Here is a 22466-nt window from a genome sequence, read left to right on the forward strand (position 1 = left end):
TGCGCCCGACGAAGAGGACGAAGGTCGTTAGCTGCTCGAGCTCGGAGCCGGATTGCTCAGCGCTGCAGCCGTTCTTGAAAATATATCTTGTGAATAGCGACTTGTAAAAGCGACTGTCACTCACGTAACATATTTGGTGGAGGTGGAACGTTCCCCGTCCTCATCACGCAGCTCCGCAGTGGCCGCGTCATCCAGCCTCTCGCCATGGCTTCCAATGACAACCCGTCCCCATCTCCATCTGCGGCTCCTACGACAACCTTTGTTGCGGTCCCCACCCCCCGCGATCCTGGGACATTCTCTGCGCAACCTGGCCTCGACGTCGACTACTGGCTTCGCCTGTATGAACGGGTCAGTCAAACTCACCGGTGGGACCCTACCATGATGCTCGCTAATGTTCTCTTCTACTTGGACGGAACCCCGCGCATCTGGTACGAAACACATGAGACCGAGCTCACCAGCTGGGACACGTTCAAGGAGAAGCTACGTGACATCTTTGGGAACCCGACCGGTCGCCACGCAGCTGCACGACAAGAGCTCGCTACCCGTGTCCAGTCACCTACTGAGTCGTATGTCTCATACATACAAGAAGTACTTGCTCTTTGCCGGAAAGTGGACGAGGCAATGCCCGAAGCTGACAAAGTGGGTCACGTTTTGAAAGGCATCGCGGACGACGCTTTCCATTTGCTGGTCTACACCAACGTCTCGACTATCGACCGCATCATTCAAGAATGCCGCCGTTTCGAAACGGCCAAAAGCCGTCGTGTGCACCCTCAATTTTCTCGGTTGCCAAACACGGCTGCCACGTCCACCTGCTCCGATTCCGCCGCTACACCGCCCTTTGAGCAGAGTGTAACGCGTATCGTTCGACGGGAACTTGAAGCGGCAAGTCCAGCGCCGTTCCAGCCCTCTCCATTCGACCATGCCACTATACAACCAACCCCCGCGGTCTCCGTTATTCAGGCGGTCGTACGACAAGAATTCGCCAACCTCGGGTTCCCTGTCGCCTGCCCCGTCTCTCGCCCCTCGTCCCGACCAATGCCCATGAATGCACCTCGAAGTGACCCATTCGTTCCTCCACGATCTCGCAGCCCAGCGGAACGGCGTACTCCCGACGACAGACCCATCTGCTTCCGGTGCCACCGCGTTGGTCATGTATCCCGCTACTGCCGCGCCACTTGGACGCCGCCATATAGGACCCAATTTTTCTCGCCTTCCCGCCCATATGAAGATCTTCGCCGGTATTCGCCCAGCCGTACAGACCCTACTGGTGACACACCTAACAGCCGCCCTCCTGCTCGTTCACCGTCCCCTCAACGCCGTCGTTCCCCGTCGCCCCAACCCCGCCGCCACCCCTCGCCGCCCAACTTTGCATCGTACCCGACGGAAAACTAGATCGTGCAGCTCCTGGAGGTAGTGCTGCATCATCTCCTTCTGAACCAAATCCTCCGTTGACGCTTCCTACGAACAAGAACCTCATCGATGTGCATGTGGACGGTATTTCTTTGACGGCTCTAGTCGATACTGGAGCTCACGTGTCCATAATCAGTGCTCGTCTTTGTCGCCGACTGAAAAAAGTCCTCACACCTGCTACTACAAAAGCTGTACGCGTCGCCGATGGCGGAACTGTTCCTGTCACTGGAATGTGTACAGCTCGCATAAGCATAGCCGACCGTTACGTTCCTGTCCTCTTCACGGTGCTCCATAATTGTCCTCATGACCTCATCCTAGGGATGGACTTCCTGTCGACCCATTCTGCCCTGATAGACTGTTCCGCTGGTACTCTTTGCTTGGACCTTCCTCTTCAGCCAGATATTCACCCCGACCTCCCACACAGCCTCTGCACCTCAGATTTCATCCGCCTACCGCCTAAAGCCCTAACATTCGCCGAATTCACAACGACTTCATCCGTGTTGGATGGGCACTACGTCGTCACGCCGATTACTGATGTACTTCTGGCACGTGACATCACTGTGCCTCACTGCGTCATAACTATAGCCGCTAACCGGGTACATCTCCCCGTCATAAATTTCGGCTTCACGAAGCAAGTCCTCCCTCAAGGCATCTTAATCGCCACGTTGCGGTCCTTAGCCGATGACCACGTCACCTCTTTTGCAGCAGACGTATGCTCCAATATTCCTTGTCACCCACCCGATACCACAAGCCTCGACATGGCATTACGCCCCATGATTGCCCCAGACCTCCCCCCAGCGCAATCAGCCGCCCTCATCCGCCTTTTGGCTTCTTACCGCGAGATCTTTGACCTTGACAATCGACCACTCGGCCAAACTTCTCTTGTGCAGCACCGTATCAACACAGGTGATGCTGTTCCCATTCACCGTCGACCGTATCGGGTGTCCGTATCGGAGCGCCAGATTATTCAAGAAGAAGTAAACAAGATGTTAGCTAAAGGCATTATTGAGCCCTCATCGAGCCCTTGGGCGTCACCCGTCGTCCTGGTTAAAAAGAAAGACAACACGTGGCGTTTCTGCATCGATTACCGGCATCTAAATCGAATTACGAAAAAGGACGTGTATCCTTTGCCCCGCATTGATGACGCTCTCGATTGTCTCCATGGCGCACGCTACTTTTCATCCATAGACCTTCGCTCCGGTTATTGGCAGATTGCCGTGGACGAGAAAGACCAAGAAAAGACCGCCTTCGTCACTCCCGATGGCCTGTACCAATTCAAGGTTATGCCCTTCGGTCTATGCAACGCCCCAGCCACGTTCGAGCGCATGATGGACTCTCTGCTACAAGGGTTCAAATGGTCAACATGCCTTTGTTACCTAGACGACGTCCTCGTATTTTCACCTACATTTGAGACCCACCTTGAGCGTCTGTCGGCTATTCTCGACGTCTTCCGCAATGCTGGCCTCCAGTTGAACTCGTCGAAGTGTCACTTCGGCCGCCAACAGATTACAGTGTTGGGCCACCTCGTTGATGCTTCTGGTGTGCGGCCGGACCCTGAGAAAATTCGTGCCGTCACCAGTTTCCCAGTACCCAAATCCGCCAAAGATGTTCGGAGTTTTGTGGGACTCTGTTCCTATTTCCGGCGGTTCGTGAAGGACTTTGCAGCAATCGCTCGACCACTTACTGATCTTCTAAAGAAAGACGTCCCATTTTCGTGGGGGTCCACTCAAGCTGCCGCCTTCTCTCACCTCATCACAATTTTGACGACGCCACCTATATTGGCCCACTTTGACCCATCCGCCCCGACTGAGGTCCGAACTGATGCCAGTGGTCACGGGATCGGAGCCGTCCTCGCCCAACGTCAGCAGGGACACGACCGCGTTATCGCCTACGCTAGTCGCCTCCTTACACCTGCGGAGCGCAACTATTCGATCACCGAAAGAGAATGCCTTGCTCTTGTCTGGGCGGTCTCCAAGTTCCGTCCATATTTATATGGCACTCACTTCTCCGTAGTCACCGACCACCACGCGCTCTGCTGGCTTTCATCATTAAGGGATCCCACAGGTCGACTTGGTCGCTGGGCTCTGCGACTGCAAGAGTACACTTTTGCAGTGACGTACAAGTCTGGACGCCTGCATCAGGACGCCGACTGCCTATCTCGCTATCCGGTTGGCGAGTCGCGCACCGTCCCTGACACCGACGCTTGCGTGTGCACCGTTTCCCAACTGACCCACATAGCCGACGAGCAACGCCGTGATGCATCCTTACGGGCTATCATCGAGTGCCTCGAAGCCTCACCTTCGGACCGATCTCATCGCTCGTTCGTACTCAAGAATGGTACGCTATACCGCCACAACTTTCATCCAGACGGACCATCCCTGCTGCTTGTTGTACCCAAACACCTCCGCTCCGCTGTACTCCACGAACTTCACGACGTTCCAACTGCCGGTCACCTTGGTGTGTCCCGCACATACGACCGAATCCGCCGTCGCTTCTATTGGCCAGGTCTCGCACGCTCCGTCAGACGATACGTCGCGGCGTGTGAGAAATGTCAACGCCGCAAAACACCATCGACGCTTCCGGCTGGGTGCCTTCAACCCCTCGACATTTCGTCCGAACCCTTCTTTCGCGTCGGCTTGGACCTACTCGGCCCTTTTCCCCTGTCTTCTGCTGGCAACAGGTGGATAGCTGTGGCCACAGACTACGCCACACGCTACGCCATCACACGAGCTCTTCCAACAAGCTGCGCCACAGATGTCGCCGATTTTCTTCTGCGCGACGTGATCTTGCAACACGGTGCTCCACGCCAGCTGCTCACGGACCGTGGCCGCACATTTCTATCGAGAGTCATAGCGGACATCCTGCGTTCATGTGAAACGCGGCATAAGCTCACTACGTCGTACCATCCGCAAACGAATGGCCTCACGGAGCGTCTGAACCGAACCCTAACCGACATGCTTTCAAAGTATGTTTCCTCAGACCACTCCGACTGGGACCTTGCTCTACCGTACGTGACATTTGCCTACAATTCCTCGCGCCATGACACGGCTGGTTACTCCCCATTTTTCCTGCTGTTCGGCCGCGAACCCACATTGCCCCTTGATACAGTCATTCCGTTGCCAGCAGCTCCGACCACTGAATACGCCCTGGACGCTATCAGCCGGGCCGCTCATGCACGCGAAGCCGCTCGTACTCGCCTTCTGACCTCCCAAGAGAACCAACGCCGTCGGTATGATCAACGACACCGCGACGTACACTTTTCGCCCGGTTCTTTGGTTCTGCTGTGGTCTCCGACCCGGCACGTTGGCTTGTCCGACAAACTGCTCTCTCGGTACACAGGGCCATACCGAGTGCTTCGTGCGGTGACTCCCGTCACCTATGAAATCGCTCCTGCTGACTCGTCGTCTTCATCCACCCCGCATGCCAGCGACATCGTACACGTCGCACGCCTGAAGCAGTACCATTCGCCCAATGACGTTGACGCCTAGATGCGCCGAGACGGCGCCTTTGCGCCGGGGGTTATGCTACATGTAGGCTGCCGGAATCCATATTGTCGACGCGCGTGTGCGCCCGACGAAGAGGACGAAGGTCGTTAGCTGCTCGAGCTCGGAGCCGGATTGCTCAGCGCTGCAGCCGTTCTTGAAAATATATCTTGTGAATAGCGACTTGTAAAAGCGACTGTCACTCACGTAACAATATAGACAATACAAGCTACCCTTGAATACCTACACTGTCACAAAAATGTCGTTGTACTTATACAGAACAGCGAAAGATGGCCGACATATGCGCTGCTTTCGCAACCCATTCCGCGTTTATGGTTAACACATGGCTTTCTGTTTTGCATCATTACATATGCGTTTCTATCTATCTATCTATCTGTCTGTCTGTCTGTCTGTCTGTCTGTCTGTCTGTCTGTCTGTCTGTCTGTCTGTCTGTCTGTCTGTCTGTCTGTCTGTCTCTCTATCTATCTATCTATCTATCTATCTATCTATCTATCTATCTATCTATCTATCTATCTATCTATCTATCTATCTATCTATCTATCTATCTATCTATCTATCTATCTATCTATCCCTGTTTCCTTTTGCCGCCTCACAAATGTCGCTGACGCCTAGAGAAATGCTTAGACCGAGTTTCGAGCCTTCAGACGTACTTCCACCAGGATTTTTCTATTCCATTCTCGCGGCACACTTCAGGCCGTATGCTTTCGAAGGCGCGTGCGAGACGACAAAAGATCCTAGCGAAGCCAACGACGAACGCGCGCATCCGGCGGCCTTAGCAGCTTTCGCGAAGATTTCCACGAATCCGCGCCTCGCCAGTTTTACTGCTTGTTTTGCTTGTCCGCGCGTGCATGCTGGCGTATTGCATGTTTTGCGTTCTCACCAATCTCAGGTCGAGCCGCCACGAAAGAATTCATCCTGACGGTGCCGCTCTCGAGATCTTCCCGATCCTACTTCTTCTCACCTTCCTTAAAAGGACGACTCCAAACATTTTTTTCTGTATTTCTGTATATCTGTCGCGATGGCTAACCCAACGCGGAGACCCTACATATCCCTCTGTCAGGTCAAAATTAATTCATCTTTTTTCCGCTATCGAATTTTTTATATTCAAACTTACAAACTGCGCACAAGTGCACCAGTTAACCAGTAAACATTCCAGAAATTCCCGATAGATCTCAGGGGAGACGAGAAGTCATAAGGGCAAGACACGATGTTAACCAGGTTGAGCCCAGTTCCCTGCAATAAGGAAGTAGAGTACTGAAAAATGAAAGGAGAGATGGTGGCGCTTTGCACGCATGCGTACACAGGTGCATTCATGGCCCAGTTCATCACAAGCCTCTGTAAATGCGGGCGCAGCAGTTGGTCGTGACAAGAACGGTGTGACTTTCGCAGTATGAAAGACTTGGTCGAGAAACGTAGCCTGTTAGAGTGTGAAGGGCAGCTTCTGCTTGTTTACGCCAAGGCACACATACCGCTTGCCATCATACGGAGGCCCGCTCTGGCTCCTTGCGAACGTGAAGGAAGGTCGTGCTGCTCTTGTCACACGTGCATGCACTGGCGTCGGAAGGGGGGCGCAAAAACGTCACTTGACCCCGGCCCCCACCATCCCTCCAACTGCGCCGCATCCCCCAAAACAAAATCCTGCCGACGCTCATGCGTGCTTGTCTTGGTCTGTGGCCTGGTCCAACCTTCGAATGAGTTTCAATACGTTTATGCCGCATTCTAACAGTACCTTCTATGAAATTGAACCTAATGTGATTGAATAGTGTGAGTAGAATCGCGTCGAGTCGAATAACGAATATTGTTATACTCTTTACGAAGTTCGCAAGTTTTAGTCGTTGTATTGCACGTTATCATGAACTATTTGCTGAAATGTTGTTTAAATTGAGCATTATAACGGCAAATTAGCAGTTTATTTGTATATGGTTAACTGATCTGTGCTCAAAAATTATAACTGCGTAGCCGGCAAAGCCTGCCTCCCGCAGCAATGTAGCATATTATACACTAGCACTATGCAACATCCGAGTCTTGTTAACTTGTATGTCTACTATTGCCGGAAGGAAGAAAATTCTCGCAAGTCTGCTCAAATTGTATACTTGATCGTGAGAAATTTGCAGTTGCTAACTTTACTTGACGCTTTCAAGTACTCAAAAACTAGATTCGCAATTTTCGATAGCCCCCATTTGGCTGTAGACATACTCGAAGCGAGTAATATATCTGCTTCAAAAGTTTTAAATATTCACTCGCACTCAAAATGTTCGAGAGAAAGAGAGACATTTGCCTCAATGTTCCAACTCTTCATGCTTCTCTAAGTTTCAACAGCTATTGCCTTCTTTATCTGTATATCCATAAAATACGGTCTTTGAGCCAAAATAAGCGGTACATTCTTCTCATATACTCTGAATATAATAACGTGTTCTAGTAACTACCTGAAGTGGAAGAGTTTTACTGCGATTGTTTCCGCATCGCCTCTCGTTGTTGTAATAATCATGTCCGGATTCGCGTTTTCCTTTCGGCCAGAAGATATCGTAATACGCATGCGTCGCGGTAACAAAGGGCTTTCATAACGGGATCGTTTTCAATAGAGCGAAAAAAGAAACCGCTTCCTTTCTTTTGTGCACCCAGATGCCAGGCCATCAGAATGCAATGCGCTGGCTTGTCACTGGTGCCCTCTGATCGATATGCTCTTCTTCAACGCGACACAAAGTAGAATAAAATTGCGTAGCTGTAAGCGTCAGGCAAGATGTCCCTCAAGCTACGGAAAATAACATTTCGTCGTTATTTTTTTATAATCGCAGCAACCCGAGTTTTTTGTCCAACTCTTCGGATAAACTCGCCCCGTAACGATATGTTGTATGCATTTGCGAGTTCGCGTAGAGTGTTTCGCGAGATCTCGCTTTGTGCGCGTTTCTGCGTACAACGGCTCAGAATAGGCAGACATCACGAATAGCTTGTATCGCAGCGACCTTTACGTAGTGACAACTGTAACTTGGCACCGATGTTTGCCGACATTTCCATTTTTACGCTATGACAAACAATGAATTAAGGTCCGTACCCAAATTGTCATCGCGCCTGTGATTCTAGGGGAGGTGCTGTTGTAGCGTCGGTATTCGTTAAAAGGAAACATCACGAGAATATCTGGCGATGCCACAGGCCGCTGGCATACGCATACGTAATTACTACAACACAATAACATAAGATTCGCTTCCCGTATTAGCACGGTCGCTGCTTTAGCAACTCCCTGAAGCGCGCGAATTTAGAAAATTAATCCTCTCGTCAACGCGCTTGTTTAAGTTCGGGACGGTGTCTTAATCGGCTTTGTTCTCGGCGTGTTTCGTTCATTAGGACCTTTCAAGCTGGCTCTATTTTCTTCCCCTCTTTATTAATCATACTTCCCGGTGGGAGCCGGAATATCCGCCTATGCTACATCCACCACGCCGCACAAAAATGTCTCGTTCTTGCGCCCGAAGCAAAACTTGAGCGTTCTCTAAGGTATGCCCGACTGCACCCATCTCCTGGCAACGTCCAAAGAGAAGCATAAGCACCAATTCATACCGCGCTGATCGGATCGCGGAGCGCACGGCGTGTACGGCTCTTTTGTGTTTTACTGGCGATCACAAGCGCTCGCCTTTCGAGCAAGCAAATTTATTTCCGAGCTCAAGCTTTACGACGGACCCCCTCACTTTCTAGTCTGCCGAAAAAGATAAAAAAAAACAATATGACACACGCACGCGCGCGCGCAGTTATCGTCGATCGTATATAGGATATATCCGGGACGTCCCGTTGTATCCCTCGATAGCCTAGTTTTGACGTGTGCGCTATCAGTGCTGCCTCCTGGCGTCGTCTTCCTTCTTTCGCTAAGGCGTTGCGTAAGAGACAGTTTGGGACAGCGCCTTTACGGGTAAGACGAAAAGATACATTTGTGCCGTGTTGTTGGCAAACGCATTCGCCAGAATGCGGGAGGAAAGAGCAGCTGTTACGGCAACCAGTCCGAGACCCGTCGTCTTCTCGGTGTTCGTAGTGTTTGGTTTTTGTTCTCTTCTCTACATCTTCCCTTAGTTAAGCCGCTGCAAGACGGTGCCGCATCAATTTGCTATATTACGTCGAGTTTCCTGCACTCCAGGTTCAGCTGTGCGAAATGGTGCGCCCGCGCTATGTGCCGAGAAAAACCACATCAGTTATCTTTACAGTTTCTATGTATGTATGTATGTATGTATGTATGTATGTATGTATGTATGTATGTATGTGTGTATGTATGTATGTATGTATGTATGTATGTATGTATGTATGTATGCATGCATGCATGCATGTATGTGCGTGCGTGCGTGCGTGCGTGCGTGCGTGTGTGTGTGTGTGTGTGTGTGTGTGTGTGTGTGTGTGTGTGTGTGTAAGCTCTGCGAGTGATAAAAGCGCTGTTGGCGTTCTTGAGGAACACTCGGCTTAACCAAAGCTTGTGAATGACTCTTTCTATATATATATGGGCGTTTGTGACTGTACGTACTATATGTGTGTACATAGTGTATATGTGATCATTGTACATACCATAGTCATCACCCCAAACCTGGAGTAGCAACCCAGGCGGCAAACCAGGCTAACCACTCCGGGAATTTCATTAAAGAATATTATCTCTCTCTCTCTCTCTCTCTCTCTCTCTCGCACAACATATTTTAACACGAAAGTGTTTTATGCCGGGGTCCACCAAGTACATCCGTCACGGATATGACGTTGATAAAATGGACGCCAACGGGTGAGAAAGAAAAAAACCAAGAAAAAGATAGCCCCCGCTGGGAATCGAACCCACGACGTTGCGGCCGCGACGGCAAGCGCCCGACGCTCTACCGACTAAGCCAACTCGGGAGATGCTAGGCACGGCGCGAACGCGCCTTATATCTTTCACACCTCTTTCGCGGCGGGCGGAGCGGGGCGGTGCCGCCGTCTGTGAGAGGTGAAAAGAAGTAATGCTTCACGATCGACACTTACTAGCGCTTACTCCGAGATTGCACGTGATATCGGAGGTCATGGTTAAAGCGTCTCGATACCAGAGAGGTAGACTGGCCGCGCTGGCGTCGCCGAGGCACCCTTGACGCAGTTACGTTCTTTGCCTTTGGATTCGTGTTAGCGTGCGTCGCCTCATCGGAGTAGTGCAGCTGCCACGTGCACGAACGGGATTTCTCTGCCGCCGACTGCTTCAATTGCGAGAGCACCGACTAACAAAACTGCTGCAATATGCGTTGCAGAAATGACGCTATTTCGACAGGCGAATGTCGTGCTTTGGTGGAGCGAGAGCAGGGCCTGCGAGACAGATGCCAGCGCGACGCACGCGTTTGCGGCTCAGGCTACGAACCTTTACCTCCCGCGTTGCTGAAGTGCAGTGTGTGTTATGTATGCATGAGCACAGGCGTCGGCTACCCATTACTAGAAAGCGCACACCGTGCCGTTTCTCTCCTTAATTGACGACACTTTGGAGAAGCGCATACCGGGTACCAGTGTTGATTATGAGCTTGTTGATATCATCCTTACGCGGGATTCACGATTCGCTGTGTCCAAATATATGTTCGCACCGTCAGCTACCACAATGGTTTAATCATGATCATGGGCGTTAGTCGTCGCGATAGAGACATGCTGTCAACATGGGTGCATCCACGTCAAACGGTGCTATAGCTGCCAAACACGAATAGACATTGTACAAGCTCTCATATGTCATAAGCACTACTTCTGTGAAGACACGTTTCACTTTCGTGTTATACCGATTCCTATGACGGAGGGATCAGCCATGTTTTTTTCATGATCTGACACCACACGTCATGCGTTCTTTTTTTTTAGGCATTAATATATTCATGACATCTTGGCCTCTGTAGCGGCAGCAAAAGAAGAACTCATAAGAACTCAGAAGAAAAAAAAAGACACGCAAAATATCACACAATAAAGCAGCTAAAAAAATAAGTAGATAAATAAATATTAAGATTACAGCACTTGTTAACACCTTCAGGCCTAGTTAGTTCTACCAAAATTCAGGGTGCCCAGGGCTGCATTAATACCTCTTTAGAAAAAGTTCACCATGCGTGCCTTTCTTTGTGGTTTTTGCGACCTTTTTTTTTTTTTTCAGGCGGCATACTAATCAACTGCCAAGTATATTCGCTGTCCCTAGAACTATACAGCTTGCCATGTGAGCGATCGCCTTAAGTCTTTTTTTTCTCTATTTCTTTCGTTCGTCGTCAGAGCCTGTCTTATGGCGAGAAATAATAAACCCAAGTTTATCCGCTCCATCCCCGTCACTGCGCCTCGGGACCTTAGCGCTGGACGTTCGCGGTGCTAAGCCCCGGACGTAGACGGTGGAGAACCCTTACGCTGGCATCTCGAGGGATCCGACGGGCAGTGCTCTTTATTAGCCCATCTTCTTTCAAAGGGGAGATCGCAAACTTGATTCCCCGGCTCTCGCTTTAGAGCGACCATCCTTAGCGAAGTCCCCGAGCGTAGCTGTTCGTATCGTAATCGTAGTTCAGGAAACTTCGCTATCCTTTAGAACATCTAATAATACCATCCTGAAACCAACCGTTAGACAGCCGATGAAACGTGCCTAAAGATGACGAAAAATTATGCAATATTTCTCCGCATAAGTTATGGGGATCGTGAGCCGCTCGACGCTTGTTCACACACCCGTACAAGTCCTTTTCTTCTCATTTGTCTCTTCAACTTCTCTCTCTCTCTTTCTTCCTTTCTTTCTCTCTCTCTTTCTCTCTTTCTTTCTTTCTTTTTGCTTAGTTACATGTGAACGGCTCAAGAACAGTTCAATAACTATAGTTATTGTGTTGTGTTTATGTATTTTACCATGTCGTTGTAACTTCTTGTTTTTGTTGTTTCCCTCTTTTTTTTCCGTATTTTCTCCTTTATGCTCTCTTTATGCCTTTCTTCGTTATTCTTTTTTTAACTTGGTGTGTGCATCAGCTCTAAGTCTTTAGGATTGTTGCAACGCACGTTCTTCCCCTCCTTCTCCTCGTTTCTCTCTCTCTGTCTTTTTCTGCGCACATTAAATAAATTATTACGTTTTTTTTTCTTGCTTGCACTAACACTATAGACTTAGAGTTGCTCCTAGGCTCATTGATTGATTGATTGATTGATTGATTGATTGATTGATTGATTGATTGATTGATTGATTGATTGATTGATTGATTGATTGATTGATTGATTGATTGATTGATTGATTGATTGATTGATTGATTGTACGTAGGAGACAGTTGGACCCGATAGGCCAAGGATTGTGTGACGCTTACGAAGTGCAGTTGAAATCGCAAAAGCAGGAAAACTAATTTTAAGAAGAACAGGAAACTCATTAGACTGTCTGTCGAGCATCAGATAAGCTGAAATAACTGCAGCTAAGCGGTCACACGGTCGGCGTAACATATTCCCGTAGGTCCTGCATAATCATGTCGTGAAATTGACTAATTTGAGTGATGCTTTATTTCGGAAGCAGTGACTTTAATTTACATATGCCTTTAACTTTTAAAAAATGGACCATTTGTTTTGTTTGTTCGCGTGTTTGCTTTGTTTATTTGTTTGCTTGTTTTACCTTCTTTATAGCGATTAAAATTTTGCTTCTTAATAGAGATTATAGAACAGATCACAGAAAATTATAAAAACAGTACATTTTTACACAACTTGTGTGCCCGCGGAGAAGTCGTGACAGGAGCAGTGTTTTTCCTGCATTGTGTGTTTCATGCCACCATAATTTTTCCGTTCAGATACCGCTCAACGTCAGGCACGATTTTTGCGAGGAACATGTCAGTTCGCGCTGCTAAGCTCGAGGGCGCGGGTTAACTTAGACAGTATTTCGGCGCGTGCAAAATGCAAAATAACCCGTGCACTTAGACTTAGGTTCACCTGAAAGAACCTCAGCTCGTCGAAACTAACCCGGAGTCCTCTCCTACGGCGTGCCACGGGATGATATCGGGGTTTTGGCACGCAAAGCACCAGATATTATTTATTATTAAGGCGAAAGCCTCAGATGCCTCATGAAACGTGAAAATTGACCGGCGTTCCGCGTCGGTGGATCAACACGAATGATGCAAGAAATCATCATCGCGTGATGGCGTCACCGTATGACGTCATCACGATGTCACAGATCATCGAAATGTGTGACGTCATTATGGCGTAATCGTGACGTCACGTGATGACGTCATCACATGAAATCGTAACTTGGTCAAATATGGGCCGATCACGGAGGCAGTGCAAAACCAGGTGAGGCGCCTCCAATCCTGGAGGCAGTGCAAAACTACGTTAAGTGCAGAAAACTTTCGGGGGGGTGGTGGGCTAGGATCAGTACATCGACTGAAAAGAAGAAGAAGGAGATGGCTTTCGGTTTCCAGTCTTCGGCTTAGGTGGGTGCATATAATGGACCCTGTTAGTTTTCTTTAACCTATCAAAGCCCTAGCCGCCTTCAGGCTGTAGTGAACAGCTCATTTGATGCGAATGAATTCGAGTCAATAATTTTCTTAAACAGAGAGAGAGAGAAATAATGGGCAGAGAAGTCAATCAACCTAGCGTATGGTTTGCTACCCTACACTGGGTAAACAGTAAATGCGGTCTAGGCACAGAGAAAGCGAGATAGGGTGACCACTGCACGCGCACGCGAGGACTATGTACTAGTGATGCAGAACTATCGATGGTACTATCGATACTATCGATAGCTGAGTCAATATCAATAGCGCTATCGATAGTAAATTCGATGGTACTATCGATAGTATAAAATCACCAGTGCGAACTCATTGCAGCATAAACTTGGTTCCCCGCGCGCGTGGTACATGGTGGAGCCGGAGGAGTAGGCTGAAGGGCAAGAAAGTTGACGTGCTTGTGTTCTTCACCAGAGTGCTTTCCTGACACATGATCACAAGGTCAAACTGTTCAGCCGTAGCGGAGGGGAAGCCGTTACATGTGGTGGAACTGCAAGGCTTCAAATTTATATTGCATTTTATGATTTCAAAGTAAAAAAATATATATATCAAGAACGAAGTTGGTAATTGTAAGGTGTGACTGGTTACTTTTGGATATGAATTTATTGATGGACATATTCCGCCTTTATCACTGCAGAATAATTTATTTCACTCGCCAAAATTGCTCATAAACTGAGCGAAGCTGATAGTCCGCTATCGCAAATATTTTGGCAATATGGCCGGCCAGCAAAAGCATCATTATTGACACCATTATCGATAGTATTGTCACGTGGTTGTGACTGTGAAGAATGCTGCAGCAAGACTGGTAAATACGGAGCTCTTTATTTGGGCGAACTTGTGTGCAGAAAATCAAAACACAAAATATAAGCGATACAGGCTGCGCACTGATAGTGGCGAGAACAGTCGTCGGCCGTCGAGTAATCTGATCATCGGTGGAACGCGTTGTCTTTTATACATCAATTATCGAACCTTCCAGCGTTACCGCTGGTGCTCGCGTAAGCTCTCGAGTAAACTTGACTATTGACGTCCGGCGCGTAATCTTAACAGAATGGTCTCAAACAATCGGGAAGCTTCTCAAATATTACGGCGCGGTCTGCGTCAAACGTTGCTAACAGTCTTTGAGGCTGAAATACGAATACATCAAAACAAAGCAATAAACACGCGTGGCCGTAACAGCGCTAGTAATATTAACGTCGGTACTACCGATGGCACTATCGATAGTTTGTCGATAGTAGTACTATCGATAGTTTGTTTACACTGTCGATAGTTTCAGAAAAACTATCGATGCTATCGATAGTCAATTTACCGATACGTTACTGAGTCCAGCGATGCGACACTGCTATGCCACCTGTGGCTCGGTGTGGCATTTGGGAACGCGACTTCTCCCCGTCTAGGGATGAGCGCGTGGCACATGTTAGTCTGACAAAACTATCGAACGTATGTTGTACACTCGCCCACGACACGACGTTCAGAGTACCTGTTTGCACACGGCCCTACGCGGACTCCGTGAGAACGTTTTCTTCTTGCTACAAGAACTTTTGCTGGGTGCGCTTTACCCTCGCTCTTTTACTCCTTCGGCCGTTTTATTTATTCATTTATTTATCTATTTATTTTACCAGCTCGTACAATCTTCAACACCGAGGCGAAGCTTATTGGACCCTGACCACATCTGTCGAGGGCGCGGAAAGCTATTCATGCCGTACGGCAGTTTTTTAGAGACAGCGAGGCTACAGCGTTTTTAAGTAAATGCCAAAGACACTTATGAGGATTTTGTGAAATCCCGCCATGTCACCGAATTCTACGACGGTTTGCCTCCATCGCGCTGGCGTTCCGAAATAGTAACCGCGCTGTGAGACGATCAGAATAGACAAGAAGGCAAATTCGACAGTTAGCCTGAATTCGAAACACTTTGGGGTAGCCTTCCCGAACTCGGCTTTGCGGGTTACGTGGGTATTTCGTCGGTCACGCTTGCCACCACTCAATGGTTCGCTTTTTCTTTCTTTTTGTGACTTGATATGCTATATATGGGTGCAATGCAGTTGTTGCCTGTAGGGCACTAAAGATGCATTCGCTGCTAAGGACTTTCGATTTCCATTTGAGTACATTTGCAGCTTAGTATACTGCGTATGTAAACCTACAATATATGAATGTGTAAACACATGTTATAAGTCATACAATGCTGACCGGCCCTCGTATATTCTCACAGCCTTAGGTATTCAGCGTCTTTCGGTGGGTACACGGGGTCGACTGAAAACGCTTCGCTTCGATCTACCACCGCGCCGCAACTCCTCAACCCAACAGGTGTGCAAAGCGCCTTCGCAGAGTAGCAAAAAGGCGGTACCCGCACTTCGTTATAATGAAATCCACAACACGCCAGCGTACTGACGTTCCTAAAACCCGCATATCCAATAGGGTGCTACATTACGAACGCAGGAAGCAACCTCCCAAGTTTTCATGTAGTAGCTGCGTTAAATGCCAACTACTCCGACCAATGCTTTTGAAACTGTTATTCCCGTTCAGTTATGGAGGATCTGCGCGCTTCTGTGTGTGGTGCATGAAACGAGAGGAGACTTTAGTGCTATCTGAAAAGCTAGCCTACCAATAATACCATGGTATAGCGCTATCACACTGATCGTTAGAATGAAGCCAACAGACAGTGAAGCTAATTATGACATAAAATGGGAAGGGGTGAAAGTTGTCGAAAGAACAACTTGCCGTCCTTGGGGAACGAACCCACAACCTTCGAATTAAGCATCCAGTTCTCTACCAAGCTGGCTACGGCGGCGTTCGTTAACTCGCTTGGTAGAACATCGGACGCAAAATTCAAAGGTTTTGGGTCCATTCCTCACTAACGGCAAGTTGTTCTTTCGTCCGCTTTAATTTCTTTCTATTTCAAGTAATAATTACTACACCACAGTTAAAAACTACCAATAACGTCCTCTATGCCCTCCTTTTATTCATTGCGTGTTAGCTTCACTAGGTTGTGTCTAACAACCCCTCGAAACATTCTCCTTCTGTTGATCAGAATGAGAAAAAGTGGACTATGTGCGTTCTCGAAAAAAAATTACAGTGAAATAATTTTTTTCTTTACACGGTGCACAAGGACAAAAAGGTAATTGCTGTAAAGAATGGATTTATAACCCACGCAAACACACGCACGCGCTTCAAGAAGAAAACGCCGTGACAGCAAACACGGATGCGTGTACTGAATGAACTGCATACGGAACTTCGTTAACGTATACGCGAGTATTAAGTTAATTAACAAGCATCTCCGTGTATATCATTTTAAAAAAATTATGTCTCTAAGTTAATAAGGCCGCCCGGAACTCAGTGCTCTGGCGGAAACATGAGGATACCGAGCGCAATAGCCTTCCTAAAAAAAACAAAAAGTTTCTAAAAATTTTGACATCGGCTTCTCTTTCTTTTTCTTTTTTTTTTTTACAACGCACTCGATAAGCTTGGTTTCTTTGTGTATTCTGACAGTGCGTTTCAACATGTTGACAGCACTTTCGAAAAATCAGCAGTGTCGAAATTGTTCACGCAGTAAATTTGCCGCTGAAAACGAGGCAAACACGACAGGAGAACAGGCGACGAAAGACGAGCAAATCACGAACTCAAATTCTCATCGTCGATCAGTACCAACTTCCTCAGTTCACGCTTCTTGTTAACTTGAGTCCGATTCATTACGAACGACTTCACTTTGACAAATATGTGCTGCTCTAATAAATAATTTCACTCACTCATTCTACCAGCTGCCACTGGTAGGACGGCAAACTTTATTTGAGCAAATCAAATCTGAATGCTTGCATTTGGAACAGACCTTCCCAGCTACACTCACAGTCCTCCACTTTGCGAACACATAGTTCAAAAGCGCCCAGCGTCACAAAACAATGTCCTTTTTCACCACCTATCATATACAGTCGTGTTCAGCTTCTTGTGGCACTTTAAGTGAACAAAGTGGCAACATTTCTTATAATAAATGGATAAGGTAAACCTATCGGGATGGTCGATGAGACGCTTGCCCTATGTAAAAATAAAAAAAGGAAAGGCCACGCGAAACACTGCGTGGTTCTCGGTAAAGGTAAACGCGCTCCTCTGCAAGTATGATTGTATACATAAGCGAATAGTGAATAAATGCGTGCAATGTCGTAACTATCCGTTTTAGAATCAGGCCATCTCAACAGATTTGTATGGAGATGGAATGAGAGAGATGAAGGCAAAGAGTCTCAGAACCATCAACCTGGCGACTTTAGAGTGCAGTGTTCTCCATAATTCTATGGGTGAAGTAGCACTCTGTTATTGCTCTTAAAATCATTTTAACTCTCGCTGATGTGAGTCAATGTTATTTATTCAACTTTGAAGAGACTCACGGCAAGAATATGCTTACAACGCTTTTAAACTAAATATTGCATAGGCTGTTTCTCCTGTGTAGCTGGCTTTTACAGACAGAAATATTTTCTACTCATATTTTAAAAACTCAGAGACAGCCTAGGAGTAAGGTACGAACTCTGCGCTTAAAACCGCGGTGGATATGCCCTACACCTCCTAAAAACGTCCGTTCTTGCCATTTACAGCTTAGGCGCATTTGGTCTGCTCATATAAATGACAGGCTAATTGGAAGACAAATATTCCATTAATTTTGTGAGATATCATGTTGAGCACTGATCTGATATATTAAGTTTTTAAATAAATAAATAAATAAATAAATAAATAAATAAATAAATAAATAAATAAATAAATAAATAAATAAAAATCCACCTACCTGAATTGGTGTTGACAACGTCCCTGTACAAGTCTCTACAGCGTTCGTGTTCATCCAAGACCGACGCAATTGTCGAGGAAGTGTTCGCATCCGCCAGCGACACTGACGGATGCATGATTCGATCGGTGCCGCGCACACGCACGAAGTATCTCACCGTCCCGCTTGTATTTTGAGGTGTCGGCACTACGGTAAGACAGCGGAAAAGCTTGCTTCGGCCTACGTCAGGAACAGCTGGAAAGGTGCTCACAAGGAGAAGGAGAAAGCACTGCAGAAAGAAGTGAGTGAGTGCCAGCAGAAGGGCTCAAGTTCGTCGATGAACACAGTTCGCAGGCAATTTCTGTATAATTCGTAGAAGATTAGCCGCACAAACTAACAGTTATCAGTTGGGTCGACACCCTTCACTGACAGGCAGCTCAAGACGCAATGCGGTGCGCGGAACTGCGGCAGGCAACGAAGTCAGAGAAAACGCCCCGCCGAAGTTCTTTTCAAGTTCAGGTCCTCGGTACGGTGCAGTTTTACCGGCACAGTTTCCTCTTGGTCCCGCACGTGACAGGAAGAGGACACAGGACAGAGTTGAAAACAGTGGCAACACTACTTCAAGAAGAGGTTAACAAAGTTTGCTTAGCGGCGGAGGAGGTGACAGCGCAGCGCAGATTGTGCGCAAAGCGACGGCGGGAGCGCGCGAACGGCAACTTCAGCCAAGAGCGGCCGGTGCGTGGCCCAATCAAAACGCGGACTGAGAAACTCACGCGCCCGGCCCGGGTATCCGAACCGGGGGCGAGGAGAGGCACACGAGCGTCCAGGCTTCTTCGGGAGTGAGGCGCTGCGATCGCTTCCCTTCTCCGTTCCCGACGCCGCTCAACGCGGCGCGCGCGCCTCAAAGCAAGCGCTCAGACGGACGGAGCCTATTCATTCATCCCTTTCTTCTCGCGTCCCTTCCCCAAAGACAGGAAGAAAGCTGCTGCGCAACTCTCGGGAAAGAGGGCAGCGCGGTACGGCCCAAGTTGACAAAAAGGGATGCCGTGGCCGACGAAAGGAAGGTGGTGCGGGGCGAGAACTTTTTCTCGCGCGCCTCTGTGGAACGAGAGGGTGTAGTCAGACTGAACACTGGTGCTCGCAAGAGAAGCCCCATTCATCCCAAATCTCGGACCAGATCTGCGAGCAGCTCGGGCCAAAACTAGCTCTCGTTCGTTTTACTTTAATAACAGTATCTGCCTTGGACAGGAAAGGCCAATTTTTCTCTCTCTCTCTCTCTTTATTTCTCTCTCTCTTTTCCACTATATTATTTCGCTCTCTTGTGCAATCACGACCTCGCTTCCTTTCTATAGGTGAGTTAAGAAATCGTGACGTTAGAAATCCATATCTGGAAGTGAAGATGTGATTCGGAATAAGGAGCCAGAAAAGCAAGTGAGGTAAACGGTTCGAACTGGACTGCTATTGGTGAGAAATAGAACGCACAAAGCTGCACGCATCAAGTGCTCATACGTGCGTTCGAGCGTGCGTGCAACTCCAACTCGCGAAAGAGCTTCATTCCTTTAAGGGTAGGCTACGCCACATTGCTACTGTATGTCAGGCAAAGCCAGATTTAAAGGCCTACAAATGGCACTCCATAGCAGATGCCCGCCTCTGTCTGATTCTATCTATCTATCTATCTATCTATCTATCTATCTATCTATCTATCTATCTATCTATCTATCTATCTATCTATCTATCTATCTATCTATCTATCTATCTATCTATCTATCTATCTATCTATCTATCTACAAGGCGTGGTCAAGAACACAACCATGGTGCTTTACACACAAACCGAAATGTTATCAAATTATTATTAAACCTTTCTTTTATTGTTTTCATTGTAAATTTTTGTCATATCCTCCAACTCGTCATCTTGACAGTTCAGATTGGCTCAGAGGGTGCGACTTCTCCGATGAACTAGAAATAACAGAATTTGGCAATGTGGTGGAACTTTACAATGTCCACAACTGAAAATCAGACGGCATCTTAGGGACACTATAACTTTTCGGACCAGCTCAAACAGAATGATGAAAAGTTTAACGATGAAGTATATCAAGCTGAGGGACTCTTGCAGACAATAAAAATTGTTTTTTATCCATGATTAACACATTACCTAATTACTTTGTCGTTAACTTCTAAAGATAATGAAGGGAATGCGCGTTGTAACACAGTAGGTTTCTGAATACAATATTAATGTTTCTTTTTGAAACCTAAACTGCGAAGAAATAATGAAAAAAAGTCCCTTCATTAAAGTATATGTTCTTGAAAAGCTCGTTTTGACTCATTACAAGCAAGATTGCGACAATGGGACACTTCCTTGCTAAAATATTCCGCGTATAAATGCATGCGAATCGCGTAATTAATACCAGAGTCCAGAATCGTTCATTACGCTATGTTTTTCAGAAACTCCGGTCAGTTTAAATTACAAAGTAGCCGGAAACCAATGATTTAGAAACATTGAAAAGGCATCAATTAAACATACTGGGACCCCATCGTGTTTCGATGCATTAATTTCGAATAGCAAGCTAAGTACCGGGCGATTCATGAATGATTCTTTGCGCGGAGACAGCGAATACAGAGGTTATTTAAAAATGTAAACGTCATTTCTGCTATAAGGAATGCGTATGCACTTGTTTCGGAATGAAGTAATAATTTTAGCGAGCGTTCCAGATTAATGTTATTTCAAATTTAATGATGCACTCGGGATATCACGGCCCCTCACCGCCAAGAAACATCGCAAGGCTGATAAGAATGAAATTGCACAGGACTAAAAAAAATCGTATTGCATCCTAAAGGCAATCAGTGTTCGTGCTTTGTCAGCACTGCGCGGAATAGATGCAACCTTATATCGTTTTTTTTTTTTTCATATTGTTACAACGACGAAGCTACTTGACGTCAATACAATGCACCGCTACCAGGGATATCTCGTATCATGGGCACGCCCGATCATTATTTTTTAAACGTTCTTTGGCTTCCAAAGGGGCGCCTCTAGCCGTTGAAGCCGTAGGCTCATTTCTTTTCTCCTAGACTCACTCCTTGTGGTTGCCCGACAGTTAACGCGCATCGCAGCGAGCTGGAGGGTTCCATTGGCGAAAAATACGGGGAAGGAAAGGTTTGCAACAGAAATAAAACAGCCTTCTCTAAGCTCTCCCTTTTCTGCATTCCATAATCAGCGATATTTTAATCCCTATTTCACGCGGCGCGGCTTTTCGTCTTTTATTCATCGAATTACTCTGTTACGTTGTGTTCCTCGGCAAGGAATAAAAAGCCCCCTGACTGATATTCATAAGTTACGTAGCCTGCGTCAATAGGCCATACTTGTATTCCTTGTTGGTCTTTTAATTTTTATTCTTCTATGAAAGCATACTATATTTTGTTTCGGATTTCGTGTTAAAAATTGCGATGGATTCACTCGAACGTATGGATTATTTCCGGCTCCGACTTCTTCCCTTTAATAACACCACTGCGGCATCAGCCAATATGGTCAACTCTTATTGCCGAATCAATTTCGTGATATCTTTTTCCTTTCTACTTCCCGTACCTTCACCCCATCTACCCCTTTTTTTTCTTCTTCTTCTTATTCGCTGTGACCCGTCACGATCTGCTGTAATCATTTTCTTTTCTTCACTGCGGTCTTTCTTGTATAAGCAACTCGCATTGAGAACGAGAAATAACCGATGTTTAGATCTGCTGCCTAGTTCTTGTTGTTGTTGTTGTTGTTGTTGTTGTTGTTGTTGTTGTTGTTGTTGTTGTTGTTGTTGTTGTTGTTGTTGTTGTTGTTGTGTTGTTGTTGTTGTTGTTGTTGTTGTTGTTGTTGTTGTTGTTGTTGTTGTTGTTGTTGTTGTTGTTGTTGTTGTTGTTGTTGTTGTTGTCACCATTTTGTTTGTCATTACAAACAACTATTGCCACATGAAGTGATGGAACAGCGACAAGTACACGCAGTACTGATCACGGATTGTTTGTCCAGGATCGTGTCCGTGATCGTCTCCGTGATCGTCTCCGTGATCGCCTCCGTTGCTGTGATACATGCGCTGGTGGTCTGTCGCATTAACGCTGACTACACGAGGAGGGAGTAGGAAAGACCGTGCAACTTCTTTATTGCGATTTACGGGCACTCCAGGCAATGTTTAGTCGTCGGTATCGTAGTCATCGCGATGTTTCGCGTACACACGTACATATGAGTACCGTACATGCTAATCATGCGCTATATATTGCACAGACGAGGTTATATAGTCCACTGAGCTTTCGCTCAGAATTTTACACAATTACAGCGTGTAAATTACGCTCATGCAATATTTCCCACACGGCCTTTTACTTGTAATGCTCTTATAC

General features: G+C 47.1%; 1 protein-coding gene across 1 annotated transcript in view; it reads right to left on the minus strand.

The window, feature by feature from the left end:
• Positions 1–18491, minus strand: part of LOC119386231 (corticotropin-releasing factor receptor 1) — a 266815-nt gene extending 248324 nt beyond the window's left edge. The window contains exon 1 of the mRNA XM_049413785.1: positions 18120–18491. Within this exon, the coding sequence (XP_049269742.1) occupies positions 18120–18234 (115 nt within the window). The 5' untranslated portion in view covers positions 18235–18491. The remainder of the gene's footprint in view (positions 1–18119) is intronic.
• Between the last annotated feature and the right edge of the window lie 3975 nt (positions 18492–22466).

The sequence above is a fragment of the Rhipicephalus sanguineus genome, chromosome 3 (genome assembly GCF_013339695.2).
Source record: "Rhipicephalus sanguineus isolate Rsan-2018 chromosome 3, BIME_Rsan_1.4, whole genome shotgun sequence".
Lineage (NCBI taxonomy): Eukaryota > Metazoa > Arthropoda > Arachnida > Ixodida > Ixodidae > Rhipicephalus > Rhipicephalus sanguineus.